Genomic DNA, 17756 nt, shown 5'->3' with positions numbered 1-17756 from the left:
GTGACTGTATGGTGGCCTTCTCCTGGCCTGAAGCTCTGATGTCCAGCAGTTCTCAAGATAGTCTCTACTTCAACAGGAAAGACCATCTCCCCCCACCCCCTGCCGAAGAAATTGGCTTTTCCAGGTTGAACTGCTGCTGTGTCCGTGCTTGTGGCCTCTGCAGGCTGGGCCAGGAGTTAAGTTTTCTCTTAACAGTCCAGCGCTTGAGACATTTGTCACCTGCGTCCCCTGACGGCACTCATGGGAGAGCAAGGCCGTGAGGGCAAATACACTTCTTGAAAAAAACCTACATTTATTCTTTGTTTAAAAATGAAGCTGCATCTCTCTTGGATAATGGTGGAGTTGGGAAGGCTTGATTTCTTTCTCTTGTAGGTGTTCTGTCAGTCTTCATGACCCTGAGTAATGCAGATGGGAAATTTCTAGATAGAGCTCCCATCTGATCAGTACTTGATGGAATTCTTAGTATGTAGGAGCTATTGTGAGTAATAAAGACGGAACTGAAATTGCTAATTTTGGGGGAGTCAGAACAGCTTATTTCATCTCATCTAAGATGTCATTAAGTGATGCATTATTTTATGGGAGAAAAGAAAATATGCTTCCAGTTATAAGTGTAAGCCATGATAACTGTGAGGTGCTTTGTAACAAGAGAGAAATGTGTGTGACTGGGTATCAATGAAGCACAATAAAATAGAACAAAATGCTTTAAAAATCAGAGGTGTGTGTGACTGGTTTGATGTGAGGAGGCCAGCAGGGAGGCAGGTGATGTGAAAGGCCCAGTGCCGAGCTACCAGGAAGAGCTTCAGTAAAGAAGTTGCATTCCTGTGGGCCTTGAAAGCTGTGGGACTGTTGGAGCGAGGGCTGAGGCTGAGACGGGGTAGTGTGGGGCAGGGGTGTGGACCAGCAAATAGACATTGGCCGGGATTGTTGACGTCACAGTCCAGTGGGACAAATGGCAGGTTTCAGTGGCCAGCCTGCTTGTACAGCTCTGGCACCAAGGGAATGGCGAGCCTGCCTGCAGCCCTTTCGGCCACAGAATTACGGATTGCTAGAGCTGGAAGGGACTTTTGGAGGTATGTAGGTCAGGCTCATGATTTTACAGATGAGGAATTTTGAACCTTGCTGATGAGCTTAACTGGAAGGAATGGATCATGCTGAAGGCTGATTGGAACCAGAAATCCAATTTAAATGATGGCGAGACACCAGCCTTCTCAGTAGGCATGGCTGCGTGTGAGGATTTCATGGAGCGTTAAGGATGGAGGTGCCTCTGGAGGTGAATGTATTCTGCTCCTCTTTTCCTGTCACTTGTGCTTGAGGCTCGCTGCCCATCCAGCTACCTCAGCCTGCCACCTCTGGCAGTTCTGTGAGCTCTGTGCTCTCTCTTTGATTACAGCCCCATCCTCTTGGCTTGGACCCCTGTAGTAAGAGGGGCACACCACTCAGGTAGTGACACCTGGGGCAGGGGTGCGTGTGATGTCTGAGCTTGAGACAGTTCCACAGTGTTTTCCTGCCTCCCCGTGTTCTTAGAATGGCTCAACTTTGAGAGATGTTGAAGCCGAGGGGATGGAAACCTGCTGTGTCCTGGGATTTTTTTTTTTTTTTTTTTTTATCATCGCGGTGCGCGTACCTCTCACTGTCGCGGCCTCTCCCGTTGTGGAGCACAGGCTCCAGACACGCAGGCTTACCAGTTGTGGCTCACGGGCCTAGCCGCCCTGCGGCATGTGGGATCTTCCCGGACCGGGGCACAAACCCGTGTCCCCCGCATTGGCAGACGGATTCCTAACCACTGCGCCACCAGGGAAGCCCCCCTGGGATGTTTTTTAAAGCTCTTCCGCCTCTAAGAGTCTGTCTGCTCAGTGCCTCCCTTTGGGCACCAAAATCCCTTTTTCTCATCTCTATGAGAACACCACTCTGGAAAATATCCCTCTTTTCTTCGTCATTTGTTTACTTCTTTACTAGATCATTCCCATCAGGAAACAAAACATGTTGTAGTTTCTCCCATAAAATAAACCCTCCGATAATCTATCTCCCTCCTGCTGTTCATTTCTTTTACTTTATAGAATTCCTCGGAAAAAAAATGTCTACACAGTGTTTCCCTCTAGTATTTATATTCATGTTAATATCCTCTCCCCGCTCATTCTCTTTTGAGCCCCTAGAGTCAGGCCCTTTACCAAGGCTAATAATGACCTTGATGGCCGAATCCAGTTATCAGTCCGTGTAGCTTTAGTTTGCCCATCCGGCGGTGTTTGACATGATGATTCTCTCCTGAACTCCAGTTGCCTACCTGCCTTCCGCACTTTGCTCTCTTGATAGGTCTCCTGAACTTGAGGTCTACCAAGCCAGCTCTGTCTCTCTACTCCCTCCCATCTGCTCCCCCCCTGCCTGTCTTTCCATTGTCAGTAAATGCCAGTTCCATACTTCTGGTGGCTTTGATCAAAACCTGGGAGTTATCTGGTACCCCCCACCCCCACCCCCGCCCCGATTTTGCAAAACCTGTTTATTCTAAACTCACAATATGTTCTGAAACTAAGTTTGCGCCACTGCCACGAGTCCACCACCTCTGTCTTGGGCTGAGACTCCTAAAGCTGCCTCAACTCCTGCCTTTTTACCTGTCTAGGCAGCAGCTAGAACAGTCCTTTGTAGTGTGAGTCAGCACATGCGGTGTCCCGCATGTCCCCCCGTCTCTCTTAGTGTGAAAGGCAAGCATCTTACCCTGGACACTGATATGGTCCCCCAGCATCTCTCTGGTCTTATCTGCCCATCTCTCCCTCACCTAGTCTAGCCTTCCTGCTGTTCCAAATGCATTTGGTAGTATACTCTTGCCCCAGAATTTTTGTGCTTGCCGATGCTTCTGTCTAGAACTCTCTCGCTTTGGGTACCTGTGTGACTTGATCACTCTTGGCATTTCAGGGTCCTGGTCAAATGTGCCATTACCAGAGACCTCTTCCTTGAGCATCTTATTAAAAATTGTGCCTTTGCCTGTTACCCTTTAGCTCCTTACCTTGTAATATTTTTTGACGTAGACTCTCTCACTGCCTGGCCTTGTATTATTCTGTTTGTTTATTATAAGCTCTCGCCCCACAGTAGATTTTAAGTGTCAGGAGAGAAAAGCTTCATCCATGTTCACTGCTGCTGTATGCACAGCTCCTGGGTGCTCTGTGGAGTGTGTGGTCACCTGCACACCGGCTGTGTCCCTGCCCCTGTGCCCAGCACCCCTCTGCTACACCGTGGATGTGTTCCTCTCTGTTCAGGAGTTTGTACCATCGCTCACTCCAGATTTCATTTTGAAAATGCATACACCTTGACCCTCTCGCCCCCTCACCCCAGGTCACAGCCCATGTTATTTTCCCTGTTCCCAAAGCGCACATTTATTCATAACTGTGATGTCTTTATATAAGTCTCATTATCATAAACATTCTTGGAATTGGGTCACCCTTTTATCCTTTCTTTCTGAACTACATTTGTTGAAAGCCTACCTATGTGCAAGATACATTGATTGGTAGTTTAAAATAAAACTGTCCTTTTAAGAAAATAAAAGTTACTGCTTTTAATTCTCATAACAGTGTGGTAATTATACGATTACTATCATAACTTTGCAGGTTTGTTTAGTGGGCCTCAGATGGAAAGCAGCATGCTCAAAGCTACGTTGCTAAGAAGTGGTCAAATCAGGATCCGAACCCAGGACTCCTGAAGCCAGATCTTGCCCCACTTTTTTTTTTTTTAAATAAATCGAGGAAGACGTTACACTCTGTGAAATCACTTATCTTAGGTGTGCAATTTCGTGAGTTGCCAGATGCACATATACCCGTATGACCAGAGCTCCAGTGTTGATACAGGACTTTTCCGTCGCCCCAGAAAAGTTTTCACCCGCCCCTTCTAGCTCATTTGACTTCTTTAAAGTATGTGCTCATTTGGTGGTTTGTCAACATGGCTGTCTCTGTTTTTAGGAGCTTTTATGATGTTACGTGAGTTTACGATATTTCTCCAGAATGTACCAGATGCCAGAGAGTGTCTGTTGAGACCTGAAAGTGCCTCAGAGACAGAGGCACAGGTGTGTCCAGTAAGCAGCTCTTGGAGGCCTCAAGCAGTGCTTGAATAGGACCCCACAGTTGGATGTGCTCAAGGATGACATTTACCGTCTCATGGTGGCACTCGTGCTCAAGGATGACATTTACCATCTCGAGGCAGCACTCGTGCTCAAGGATGACATTTACCGTCTCGTGGTGGCACTCGTGGAGCCAGATTCTCGTTGCTAAACCAGCGTCACAGTTTTCAGTCTGAGCGGTTGTGCGAGTCCAGACCAAGTGGGCTTTTAAACAGTTACTTCTCATCCTCTTCCATGTCACTTTTCTCTTGTGGCACCCCTGCCCCGCCCCCTTTGTGGTACTGTTCTTAGTCTGCGTGTTTAGAATACTCAGCCTTGGTGTTATAATTCAGGACATTCTGGAACTGGGGTTCAAGACTTGGCTTTTCCCCAAGGGCAGTTGGCATCTGTAAGTCATGTGCCTTCTCTGCTAATACAGTGTGTTCTCAGTTAGATTGATTCTTGTGAGGACCCCATGATCAGCTTGATGGCCTTGCGGATGCAAAAACGTGAGGCAGCAGTGTGGTGAGATTGCTGATTTCTTTCCATTTTCTTGTGGCTGTGGTGTAAGTCTATATATAAGTCAGCTTGTGCTGCCATAAGAAAATATCACAGCCTGGATGGCTTAAACTATAGAGCTTTATTTCTCGTAGTCTGGAGTCTGGAGGTCCAAGATCCAGGGTGCCGGCCACTTCAGTTCTTGGTGAGGCCTTGGTTCCTGGCAGAGAGCGAGCGAGAGCGCGCATTGGTTTCTCTTCCCCTTCTTAAAAGGATACCAACCCTATCGGATTAGGGGCCCTCCCTTACAACCTCATTTAACCTTCGTCACCTTTACAGGCTCTGCCTTCAGATACAGTCACACTGGGTGTTACGGTTTAAACATAAGAATTTGACTGGTGGGCATTAAGTCTGTAACAGTCCAGTAGGGATTTGAGATGGTGACAGTTCTATTTGTTTCAATTGTAGATTAAGTTAATTGCTGTGTTATTTTGTACCATGTTTCTTTTTGTGAGACTATAACTATTTCCTGGTAGGTCAGGAAACTGTAAGGGCTGTTTGACCTTAGAGAAGATGTTGTTCCTCTCAATTGGGTAGAATTAAAGTTGGACATTTATTTATTGAGTTGTTGCTTCTGTGAGACCACTTGGATTAGCCCAAGTCCCTGACTTCAGTGGGGATTGAAACATGATTCATATGCACAGGGAGCAGCTATCCAAGGCCAAGAGCCCTAAGAGAGGGCAAACAAGGTGTTTCTTAGGCCCTAAGGGCTTGGGAGGGGATTGGCAATTGAGATGGCCTAGGAAGGATGGTTCTAGGCTTGAGTTTGGAAAAATCATGGGATTATTTGAAGTTGAGGGAATCCTATTTGTTATACGTTAATTCATCTTATTTGCTTGAATATTATGCTGTAAATGTAATTTAGGGCAGTGCTTTCCAATTATTTTAAATTCTCAACCTGTATGGAAGGGGAAGGCCCTGTGGCATTCACCAGATAGGGCTGCAGTCAGCCCGAAGTAGCTTGCCCACGCATGGAATTTATCTGTGTTCATTCTTGTAACTGATAATGCCACCCACCTCCTTCTACTTGGAGAAAGGCCTCATGTGTTTTCTAAATCTTGCCCATTTCATGATTTGAGTTCTGTGATATGTATATTTATGGAGTTTACAATTACTGTCAGATTTACCACAATGGACTAGTGCAGTTTTGCTTTGCTTCTGAATTTCTTAGATCCCATTCCCCCAAATTTAGAGGACCTTTTATCTTAGTTTCTGGAAATAACCTGTTGTTACTTGAGCCTTCTACCGTGTATATTTAAAGCCAGAAGAGTGATTAACTGGGTAGGCTTTGGGGAAATTGCCCTGCAGTCCACACATCCCTTCATGTAGAATGCGTTAGTTAATCTCCCTGCTGCCAGATCTCGTCTATCCTTCCAGCTTTCTCCATGGCCTTCAGGGTCCTCCTGCAGAGTCCCCAGATTTGGCTTCCTCATAATTTCTTCCCGAAAGATTGTAAAACAGTACAGGTCTCGTGTTCCAGGAGGTTTGGGGACAGTGAAGGAAATGTGAGCTATTTCATAACCGTAGCCGTGCCTCTCAAGGGGAGGAGTGGCCAGTGTCAGCCCAGCCTGTCAGCCAGGCTGTCCCTGTGATGTGCCAGGGAAAGCTCTAGGGCTCCTTGTTCCTGACGTCCTGGGACCCAGGTCCCCTCTCTTTGCACCGTTCCCTGACCTGTCGCCGGTGTTCTTGGCTCATTCACACCTTGGATGTAACGAGTCAGCTCTTTGTGCACACAGGGCCTCTTCCCGGCTGCCCTGCCCTTGTCTTCTGGGTTATTCCTTAACCAGGTCTGCACTTCCCTTTGGCAGGTAGGTGGGCATCCTGGTCACACTTGGCACCTGGTCTTGATGACAGGGGACGCCATCTGGGCTCGAGACTCGCAGGCCAGCTTGCAGTGCTGTCTGAAGTGGCGGTTTCCTTCCAGGTTTTCACGGCTCTGCCTTCTGATGCGTGAAGGCAGCTCAAGGTCTCCACGTCGGAAACATTTAACTGTTATTTCTGACATTCTCCTTCCTTCCCGTACGATTGGGGTGTTCGTGAAAGGGACTCATTGAATCCATGTTTTGAAAGTTGCATCCTACCCTCTAGACGGTTGATGAATCCTCTTCAGACACCATCAGGGCGGGTGACATGCCAGTGGAAATATTGCAGAGTATTCCATTTTGGCATGCAGGGGGCCTACTCATTTCTAGTGGGATCTGCACTGCAAATTGCCTAACCTCTACCCTAGTGGCTTTATCCCGTCTCACGCAGTCCTTGACCTGACTTCAGACAACCAGTACTGTTTGAAAAGGGCCTTTCCAGTCGACTCGGTTGGAAAGCGTTACAGTTGTAAAGGGTGAGCTGGAAGCCTCTCCGCTGGCACTTTGAGTCCCTCAGAGGAATATATTGGCACACACTCCACTCTCCGCCTGAACCCTCCTTATAAATCGAGAAGCCAAGCGTTAGGAAGCACAGGACCAGGTCAAAGTGTGTGTGTGTGTGTGTGTGTGTGTGTGTGTGTGTGTGTGTGTGTTTGGGGTGGGGGCACGTCATCATCCAAGCTGAGAGAGCCAACTGGTTCCTGATAACAGTCCCGTTTCCTTCCCCCTTCTCCCCACATTTTGATGTTTATCTTCCTGCCACTGAAAATAGAAGTGTCTAGTGAATGCAATTTACAGTGTGTTTCTATTTTTTTTTCTGGAGAGCCTTTTCTGCGGAAGATGCAAATAGCTTTTTTTGTTGTTGTTTTTTCCTTCTCTTTTACAATTTAAATAAGAAGGAAAGTGCTGGGCTGCTTTATTCAACAAGTGTTAACACCTTTTAAGGAAAGTTGCCTTTTTTCATTATTGGCTTTTTTTCTGTGGTTTCAGGGGACAAGGTGCTGAGATAAGAGGCGGGAGCTTGCCGTTGATTTATTAGCCTGTTTGTTACCATCTGTCTGCCTCGCACTTCAGTCTGTTGATGGAAGGCCCGATGTGAACGTGCCACGGGGCCTGAGAGATATCCATCTTCCTGAGTTGTCTGACTGCAGAGCCTGTATAATCACTTCTACCTAGGCCCTCGCAGGAGTCTGTATTGTGGCGAGTAACCCAAGGGAGCATGGTGGCTTAGTTTCTTCTTCCACCTTGGACACTCCTGCTGCTGCAGACGCAGGTCCTGCAAAGATGCTGTCTTCTAGCAGTGTCCACAGGGTCAGCCATCCCACTCTTGGTGCCTCCCCCCTCCTGGGGTCTCCCTTTATGGAAGAATTCCAAGGGAATAGGTTAAGATTGCCATCAAGTGGCTACTCTTGGTAGTGGAAGGAAGGATACTGGCCACCACCGCGGGCTGACTTGTCACGAATTCTCCTCCAGTGTCTTAGCCCTTTTGTGAAGCAGAATCAAGGTCAAGAGGTGCTTTCCGTCTGAGGAACTAACTGGGTTTTTTTTGGCGGGTGGTGGGCAGAGCGAGCTCAGAACGTCTGCATATTGTATATCCCCAGCGAGAAGGCACCTGTGTGAACCGGAATTACGCCTTCCCGGGTGGACTCTGGAACTGGAGGCAGGCTCAGCTGCACTGGTCTGCGCTCAGGGCCCTGGAGCCGTGAATGCACACGATCGAGAGGCTTCCTGGAGAGAACTGCTGGGCATTCATCCTCCTGCCAGTCCTGGGCCAGGAGGCCAAAGCCCTCCAACTTTTCTCGTGGAAATTGGCAGAGAGGACCATGCTGTCATCCGTGAAAGGATGGCTCCCAGTCCCACCAAGGTGAAAAGAACTAGCAGACCTGATCTGGCCGTTCTGCTTGGCTCCTGCCCGTTGTTTCCCAGCTCTGTAAGTGGAGGAATAATTTCTTTCTCAGAGGTGATTAATGGGATGATTTATTTAAAGTCCTTAGTACCTGGCAGAAAAGAGGCATTCAAAGGGCAGTTGTTATTGAGGTTCTAGGTATACATTACCTAACCACTTCTCATAAAAGCTGTAGCTGTGTCATATAACAGCATACTTAAGGGACTGTATTAAAATCGGTTTGTTTTGTTCCCTGGGTTTGGGTGCCAGCATCCTGTAATTAGACCTCACCCTAGGACTTGGAGAGCAGAAACCCTGACCAAGCTCAAAGGAAGCGATCCCTGTTTAGTTTTCCCCAGCAGGTCATTCCTCAGATGTGTTGGGAAGCCTGCCCTGTAGGAATAGTGAGAGTTTGGTTTGTATGGGTGGGGCACCCCTTCCTGGGCACAGAGCGCTGGATTCTGTAGTCTCTGAGCCGGCACTTGGTACACGAAAGAGGATGGATCTGTGCCAGCTGGGTGGAGGGCGCAGGCCTAAGGCAGGCGGAGGGAGAATGGCTTTGGAGTACATCAGCGGCGACTAAACTTTAGGTCAGGGTCAAGGAAACAGAATTCTTGGGACCTGTGTATTTTCAGCAGCCTTTTAGAAGTGATAGAGGCTATGTGATGTAACCGTTCACACTGCAATCTGTCAAATTATATTAGCCCCAAATTCTTGGATTCCAGCCATTTAAAGCACTATTGGATGCATCAAAAAATTGATGTGTTGTAATATGCACTGATATTGTCCTATCATTCTAGTTCTGCCGGTAACTGGGTATCGCTGTGAGCAATCATCCCTTCACTGGTTTCCTCCTTAAGTAAAATAAAACTCTGGCCATCCCTTGTCTCACTTGGTTCTGTTTTAGTGATGAGTGATGGCAGGATGTGTTTATGGCAGGCTCGTGTTCTTCCAGCTCGCTCAGTGCCCTGTGTACTGTTGGGTCGGGAAGCATTTGGAGGCTTTTGCAGAGCTTGGAGGGGAGTGGATAGGAGATAATCTAGAGGAAAGGTGTCTATGGTGTGTGCATCCTTCCCCACCCACGCCTCTCCCTGCACACAGGAATGTGGGGTGATGGTTTCTCTCTGGAGGTCTCCTGCATGTATAGGAACAGAGGCAGCAAGCCCAGAGTCCTCTGTTTGTGGGTTTATACCTCTTAGTGCCTATAGCCTCGAGGGCAGCAAGGTGCAGCCTAACTCAGAACAGGTTCGTGTGGCACTTTGTTCGTTGATGCTTGCTGACCTTTCACCCTCAAGCTACAATAGGATCACCTAAAATTGTTTGTGATAAAAATGCCCCTTCGGTGTAATTGCTTGGCACAGAGAAAGTTTTTCTACAGTTCTTCATTTTCTGAATAAGCTTGTGGCTTTTGAATGGTTCCAACCTCCGTTTTCCCTTCTCCCCTCCTGTAAGAGCTAGACCACTTACACTGTGAGCCATCTGTGCCGCATTGGAGGGGATTTATCAGCTCCCGCTCTGTTCGCCCCTCCTGTCCTTTCACCCTGCTGCCTGAAAAGAAGTTCGGTCTGTCCGACTTGCCCTGTGTACTGGGTCTTAACTCCTAGCAGAGGACAGCACACAGACACGGGCTGCTGCTGGGTCTTGAGACTAAAGGCATGAAAATTCTGTAGGTCAGCGCTGGCCAGGAGAGCTCTCTGCGATGATGGAAGTGTTCGTGTCTTTGTCGTCCTGTACGGTAGCCACTAGCCAGTTGTGACTCCTGAGTCCTCGAGACCTAGCTGGTCTGGCTAGTTTTAGTTAATTTTAAAAGCCGCATGTAACTAGAGTCTACAAAATTAGACCATGCAGTTATAGAGACAGGATGAGCATAGTGGTGAAATTCTTCTCTTTTATCCTCATGCTCTATCTTCTGTTGTTGTTTTTGGCTGGAAGTCTTTTTAGTCAGTGTAGTCAATTTCAGAAACATTATCTTGGTATGTTATGTAGAAAAGTCCTGAGAAAGTGAAACAATATTAATATTTGTTTCAAATGCCTTTTAGTGTTTTGGGCAATTTCAGAATACTCTTGCCCATGGTATTAATGTCACAATGTTCATATTATCCTTGACTTCCATATAGCAGTGTATCACTGGCTCCAAAAATTGTCTACCGTTCTCATGTACCTTATCCAGGTCTTTTTATTAGCACGACATAAGTAATGTTTAAAATAGCTGCTTTTTTTCATTAATTACTTCTTTTGCGTTCAGGTGCTGCTTCTATGACGGCGACACACCTATTTTCCTCTGATACCATTTAAATAATTTTTAAGATTTCCTTTTGGCTTTGTATTTAAAGAAATTCATTTTAATTGTGGAAAATTTGGAAATTTCAGAAAATTATGAAGATTCTGCTGGGGAGAATATCAGTTTTTATTACTAGTTTTATTTTCTCTGGCCTGCTTTCTGTACAGTTATATTTTTTAAGCACAACGTAATTGTTTTATGCGGTGGAATTTTCTACAGTTTAAGTTACATTGTAAGTCTTTCCTCATGTTACTAAGTGTTTGAAAATGTGATTTTTAAAAATCATGTGTAATGTTAAAAAAATTGCGTTCCATGTTTAGCATTAGTCTACATGATACTTTTAAGGAAAATACCATGAAGAATATACACAAAATTGTTAATAGTGATTGATGTAATTTCACCTTATAAAAAAGATAGGAGGATTATAGTTTTGGTTTTTATTTAAAATTGTTAGTAACAAAATGAGTTTATCAAAATTAGCAGGGTATAAAAGGTAGATAAATACTTTGAGGAAGACACAGAACAGCTTTACATGTAGAAATAAATTATTGGCTCCATTTCTTTTAAAAAATCATTTAGGGGTTTAATATGTATAAAACATAATGTGAAGGTTAGTAAGTATCAAATTTATGAGAGCTCTAATTTTATTTCACCTGAAAACTTGAAGGTTATTTGTCAATAATTCCTAATTTTGATCGGTGAATGCCAGGAAACCAGTGTATTATAGATTACACAAGGCATTCCTAGCAAAATACTTTTAAGCACAAAGAGATAATTATTTGAAACATTTTTCTCTCTAGGAAGAAAGCAGGGATGGGATGCCTTTGAAAGCTTGGTAAATTGTAGAATGAGGCCCCCCCAAGGCAATAAGAGCGCTTCAGGCTTATGAAGGCCCTGAGATGGCCTCAAGAAACAACTTATGCTTTCGACAGCATTTATTAGGCCTCAACCACTTTCTCTAGGCTTATGCTGTTTCGAGGGTTATTAAGATGAGCAAGACTAAATCCTCTTGGTCAGTCCCCTGACAGTCAGGTATTAGAGATTGAATAGCACCTGCAGAGCAGGGGGTGTGTGTCACTAAAGGCTGACCAGGCAGAGGACCAGGAACTTTCTGGGCAGACAGAGGAGAGAGTCCTCCAAAAGAGGGAGCGCCATATGCAAGGGTGCTAAGGCTTGAGAGCTCAAGGAATGCTGAGAACGTGTCATTTGCCACACATGCCCTCAAGCCAGCTACCCCAGCGCCTCATGGACTATTGTGGGGTGTTGCCAGGTTTGAAGACTAAAGCACTGATATCCAGTCTATTGCATGGCTCAGAAAGCTGATGTAGGAGACCTCGCTCTCTCTTTAAATAAAGATAGAATTTAAACCAGTAAAAGGAGCAACAAAATAATAAAGACGAACTGTGTCGAAATCCTTGCACATAAATTCTTGTCTCTCCATTTACTTTCTTAGTACTACTTTCTAGAAGTGAAATTGCTGAAGTAAAGACTTCAAAAAATTGGCATCCATTTATCAGTCTTTTACCATACTTGCAGTGTATGGACCATATAGGCTTTGTCAAAGTTAGATTTGAAAAGGGGATCAACTGCTCTTCAGTTGTGACCTGAGTCTGCTCTTGGTTCCAGTACTTTTCAAACATAGTTTTCCATTATTCTTTATTCTGAAGTAGGTAACATGGCCATGTTGGGATTCTTGTTGAATTTTACTTAATATTATGGCAATTCATTTTCAAAATCACAGTATTGATAATCTTCTTTAACTTGGCATCATTTCTCTGTTTACCTTTTGAAATCCATTATCTGAATCATTTAAAACATATATTTAAAGCTAAAGTATATATTATCTTCTATTTGTTTTTATAATCAAATAATTAAAAGTATATATTAAACAAAAAATTGTATTTCATTAGCACCAAAGTTTTATGAAGGCATATAGGTAGGCCTTCATAAAGCGCTCGTCATGTGCCATTGGTACTTCAATGTATGTGTAATTACTTTTTTTTTTTTTTTTTGGCTGTGTTGGGTCTTCGTTGCTGCACATGGGGTTTTCTCTAGCTGTGGCTAGCAGGGGCTACTCTTCGTTGTGGTGCGCAGGCTTCTCATTGTGTTGGCTTCTCTTGTTTCAGAGCGTGGGCTCTAGGCGCATGGGCTTCAGTAGTTGCAGCACGCGGACTCAGTAGTTGTGGCTCGTGGGCTATAGAGCGCAGGGTCAGTAGTTGTGGTGCACAGGCTTTGTTGCTCCGCGGCATGTGGGATCTTCCTGGACCAGGGCTCGAACCCGTGTCCCCTGCATTGGCAGGCGGATTCTTAACCACTGTGCCACCAGCCAAGTCCCAACATATGTATAATTATGTTAATGTCTTAAAACCACTGTTTTCCTTATGCCTATTTAACAAATAAGGAAACTGACAGAGACACAGAAGGCTTTCAGTGATTCTCCTTAAGTTCAAACAGTTCACAGGGAGTAAAACTAGGATTAGAAGCAGGCAACCCTGTCCAAATTACAGTATGTGCACTGTGAACCACTAAGGTTCTTAGTGGCTTAGTAGATGCTTACCAAATAAACCAGTTTTCTTCTTTTTCTAAATTAAAAAAATCTGATGAGACATTTTTTCTGATAGCTTATTAATTTGAACTTCCTGGTTTAATTGTAGTGCCATTTCTTTGGTATTAGTGACTAAGTCCATAGCAACCAAGTTTGTTTCACTAGTTAATACACAGTCACCCAGCCCAGATCTCCCTTCTGTGTTCTTGTAATTATTGGTATTATTTTATAATTGAACATTGTGGCCTTGAAGTCACATAGGCTGTAGGGCCAGCCACATGCATTATACAGTTGAGTGCTGTTGGCGCTTCAGGAATTACCAAGGCCTCTTGGAAAGGGTTCAAGCCAGACTCTGTATGTACTTAATTCTGCTTGGTATATTGCCAGTGTCTTAAATTTTATTTAAATACATACATTTTTAACAATATTTATTATTAGTATGATGGTTCTGTAGTTTTGGAAGTCAAATATTAGCACAGTGGATCATATTGGCTTATTTTTAAAAATGATAATTTAGGTGATATGATCAATATACCATGTAATTCAGCCCAAATAACAGAGAAATATCTTTGAGAACATAGCTAATGCAGGGCACTCATTAAAATCCTCTTATTTCCTCGACTTCCTAGACTCCACAACCTTTTATGCCTTTCTCTCACACATGGCAACCCACGCTACCCTGTCCCTCCTTTTTAAGTATTTTTGGTAAATTGCTGTTCTTAGCACTTAACTCACATGTTAAAGTGCCTCCTTCGTATGCAGTAGCTTGTATAGGTAGCAGGGAACTGGAGAGCTTTTGGAGGCTGCTCTTGGGTGGTAAGAAGTACTCCAGGATTTGCCCTAGCTCTGGCAGGCTTGTCTTTCCTTTACGAGGTGGATCCCAGCCCTCAACATGGGCTGACTTCCTTGATTGGATATATGAGTAAAACAAGGTCTTAATTCTTCTGAGGCAGCAGGTTCTTTAATTAATCAACACAGGGTACTATTAGATATCTAAATTTGATTAAGGCTAGCAAAATGCTGAATGCAGCTGGTGGGCTGCTGGAGTTGGCCCAGCTCAGAGGTAATGACATGGTAGTGCACGTAGGTGGGTCTTTGATTCTAAAGCTCTTAGCAGCAGAAATAGGTCCTCAGATGTCCTGGTGTTGAGGTGATAATTAGGTGGATGATGGCCATGTACCTGGCTGGCTGCAGAGCATTTCTTTGGATAGGACATCCTTCCTGAAATTCTGTTCTGTTCTGAAGTAGCAATTGGAGTGACTTGTACTCTGGAGTCTTGAGTAATAAGAGGTCCTTATATTTAAACATTTGGAGATTCAGTGGTACCTTGCTGGTGCACTAGCAAAAGCTGAGTCCTGAAACCAGTTTGCCACTAACTTATAAATTTGAGTATTCGTGTATCCAAGGATTTCTAGTAATTCCACTCCTAGGTATGTATCCCAGGGAAACTCTAGTGCATGCTTTCCAGGGGACAAGCAGAAGGATGTTTGCAGCATGGTTAATGATAGCAACAAATAGACAAAACTTTAGACGAACAAGAGAATCAAAATAAATAATATACTATTCAGGCATGCATATTTGTGCTGTAACTTAAACAATAATGAAATGAGGTGGGGGGAAGCACAATAGATAATGTTTTAGTGATTGGGTTTGCAGATATTCTTTGTATTATTAAAAATTAAATAAAATGGGGGTAGATGGAGTTGCTAGTATTTGGGGAGTCTTGTCTTCATTTGAGAATTGAGACTTGCTCTGATCTTTGGATGTTGAAACTTAGCTGGTGATGCTGTCAGTCATATTATCTTTGAACAAGAAACAGTCCTTGCCAAGTCTCCTTTTCTGCCCTCCCCTCTTCTCAGAATTTAAATACTGAAAGTTGTGTTGCTGTTCTTAAACTGAACCTAGTTCTCAGTGTTGTTGTGTGTCTCCCAGAGGGTGCTGGTGCTTTTAGTCTGTCTGGTGCTGAAGATACGTTCCCTCTTTGGTAAACCGACGTTTGATGTAAACAGTCCAAAAACTACGGAAGTTCACAGGCAAGAGTTTTCCAGTTCCCCTTCCTGATCCAGCAGCAGAGCACAGGCCAGCGTTGACGCTAAGCCTGTCTTTTAGGGAATACTGAGTGCATGGTCACATGCTGATGATGGTTTTGGAAGTTAAGAGCAGCCTGGGGCCAACATCCTGTTATGCCTTATCTTTTTGAATTTAAACACCTTGTTACTTTTTTAGTTGATGGGAAGAGGAAGCAGCAGTGAAGCCAGGGAGAATAGAGATATGGAAAGAGCACAGAGCCCTTGTTGCCATGGCTGTGTCGGATTGGTCAGAGGTGGAGATGTTAAGGATGACCAGTATCCCATTCATGACCCTCAAGCTTCATTTCTGGCTGGTTGTTTATGTCTTATGGTTTGCAGTTCCTTACTAACCTTTTCTCAGGATTACCATACATCCAAATATCTGTCTCATACCCTCTTTCCAGTTCTCCCTTTTGGGTGCTTCTGGTTAGTAAAGGCACTTAAAGACAAGTCCCAGTAGAAAGAAGAGGGAAAAGCCAAATAGTCATCCCTTAAATGTCCTTTAATTGACTGTGCATGACTTATGCTACAGTGGGACACATGCCAAACAGTTGTTCACCATCATAGGACTATATTGCACTGGAGAGAACGGAATGAGGGTCTGTTCTGGGCTCACACTGGCCATGTAATGATTGGAGAGGCTTTTCCAACCCTGTATCCTACAGCGATTTGTGCCATGACATTGTTCTGGTGTGTTAGCTTACCTCTGTCCCCAGAGACCTCAGGGTTCATAGATGGCCTTCTGCTTGTTGAGAACTTATAAGGAACTAATACTGTGACCTTGGTTAAGAACCAGGCCTGAATAAGCCTTCGTTTACTCATCTGTAGAGTGAAGGGTTGTACTAGATTATCTCTTAAGGCCCTACCTATATTTTGGTTTTAAAGTGGTGGAAATCAAGTAGAGGTTAGGGAAGACCATCACCTGCCTCCTGATAGTTTTTGCTTGAAAGTGAGGCAGCTGGAGATGCCATGGTCATTTAGGAAACAGGAACCAGCCGTAGTGGACAGAGTAGTCACTGGCCCTGTGAAGAGGACAGGTCTGCTTTCAGGGTTTTTTGAATTCTAAATAGCTTCACCTGTGTGAAGCCCAGAAGGGGCTCATTCAGTAGTTAAATAACAACAACAACAAGCTAAAAGTAAGAGTAAGGGGGCATTCTCTCCCCAGTTCCCTTGGATGAGCCTGTGAGTGGAGCTTTCAATACCATGTGGGTTCTCTGAGGGTGTTGCCACCATCTTTTTTCCCCTCTGGAGAGGCATAAAGAGGAGAATGTGGGCTGGTGTTCAGAGCATGTGTTTTGGACATGATAATTGCCAGCTGAAGTTCTAAAGCTTCAGGAGAATTGACTTTAACAATCAAAAAGCTTATGACATATGAAAGGAGATGCGAGCTCCAGTTATCTGAGGCCAGGGAGCTGGCCAGCCCCGCTGGAATCTTGCCTTTTTCATCCCTCTCGGCAGCTGCCAGGCCACAGAGCCCGTTTTGTAAAAGATCCTCAAGAAGCAATGAGGGAAAAGAGCTTCTGTTTTATTAGATTAGATGAATTTATGTGTCTGGGGGAGGGGTGTCTGTGCGCTCGTGGTGGGGAGGGCAGCGGTGGCCCATGCAGTCATCACTGAAGTGATGAAGCACCCTGGTAACAGGAATGGGAGGCAGGGGGCGGGCGGGCTGGAGAAGGAGCATGTGGAAAGAGATTTCTGCAGAGTCTGTCTGGAGAGCTGCCCAGGTTTCCCAGCCAAAAAAACAAATAAAAATAAATAAAAGGCAAGTGCTGAATGACACAGATTATGATATTAAAAAGGGATGCCATTGAAAATGTGCCATGGACCCCGCTGCCGGGCTTGGGGGGGGGAGTGTGTGCACGAGGGGGGCAGTCTGGCACACTGGGCACACAGAAGTGTGGACAATTGAACTGCTCCCGTCCAAAGTGGCGCGCCACCGGCCCACACCCCATGTCAGAAATTCTAAGATAAGGATTTGTCTGCATTGCAGGTTGAGGAAATTGCAGGATGAAAAGCAAGTCCATCTTTTCCTTTTTCTCATTCTAATTTACCAGGAAGGAAAAAAGCCCCAGACCCCTCCTCTTTGGTGTTAGATTCCCTCCCAGCCACATAAATAACCTCCTCTCCCTGACGCCTCCCCTCCCCCAGGCCCCTGCGCCGCTCGCCTGGCTGTCCTATTGCCGCGTGGAATCTGCACCGCCGGAATCTGCACTGCCGCCTGCTCATTACGTACAGGGGAGGATTGTTGACAAGTGCTCTGGAGCCTGCCTCGCTGCGCTCTCCCTCCCTCCCTCCTCCCTTCCTCTGTCCTTCTTCCTCTCTGTCTCTCTGCAATGATCCGGCTCTGAGGATGGCTGCTCCACGGGTCTGTCAGGTGCAGTTTTTGGTGGCTTATCTTGAGGAACCTGGGATAGAAGGTCTGTTCCTATAAATAAAATAAAAATCAAATAGCTGTAGATTTGTTTCAGGCTGCTC

General features: G+C 45.1%; 1 protein-coding gene across 9 annotated transcripts in view; it reads left to right on the top strand.

Moving 5' to 3' along the window:
* The window catches only part of JARID2 (jumonji and AT-rich interaction domain containing 2), a 243617-nt gene that overhangs the window by 120922 nt on the left and 104939 nt on the right, over positions 1-17756 (top strand). The window contains exon 1 of one of the 9 annotated variants that reach the window (XM_060308683.1): positions 17592-17698. The exons of the other annotated variants lie outside the window; for them this stretch is intronic. Coding sequence (XP_060164666.1) covers positions 17632-17698 — 67 coding nt within the window. The 5' untranslated portion in view covers positions 17592-17631. Of the gene's footprint in view, positions 1-17591; positions 17699-17756 lie in introns of those variants that run through there. 9 annotated transcript variants of the gene reach the window in all.

Source organism: Globicephala melas, chromosome 11 (genome assembly GCF_963455315.2).
Source record: "Globicephala melas chromosome 11, mGloMel1.2, whole genome shotgun sequence".
Lineage (NCBI taxonomy): Eukaryota > Metazoa > Chordata > Mammalia > Artiodactyla > Delphinidae > Globicephala > Globicephala melas.
The sequence above is the reverse complement of the archived record's forward strand: the minus strand, read 5'-3'. Positions and strand labels throughout refer to the sequence as shown.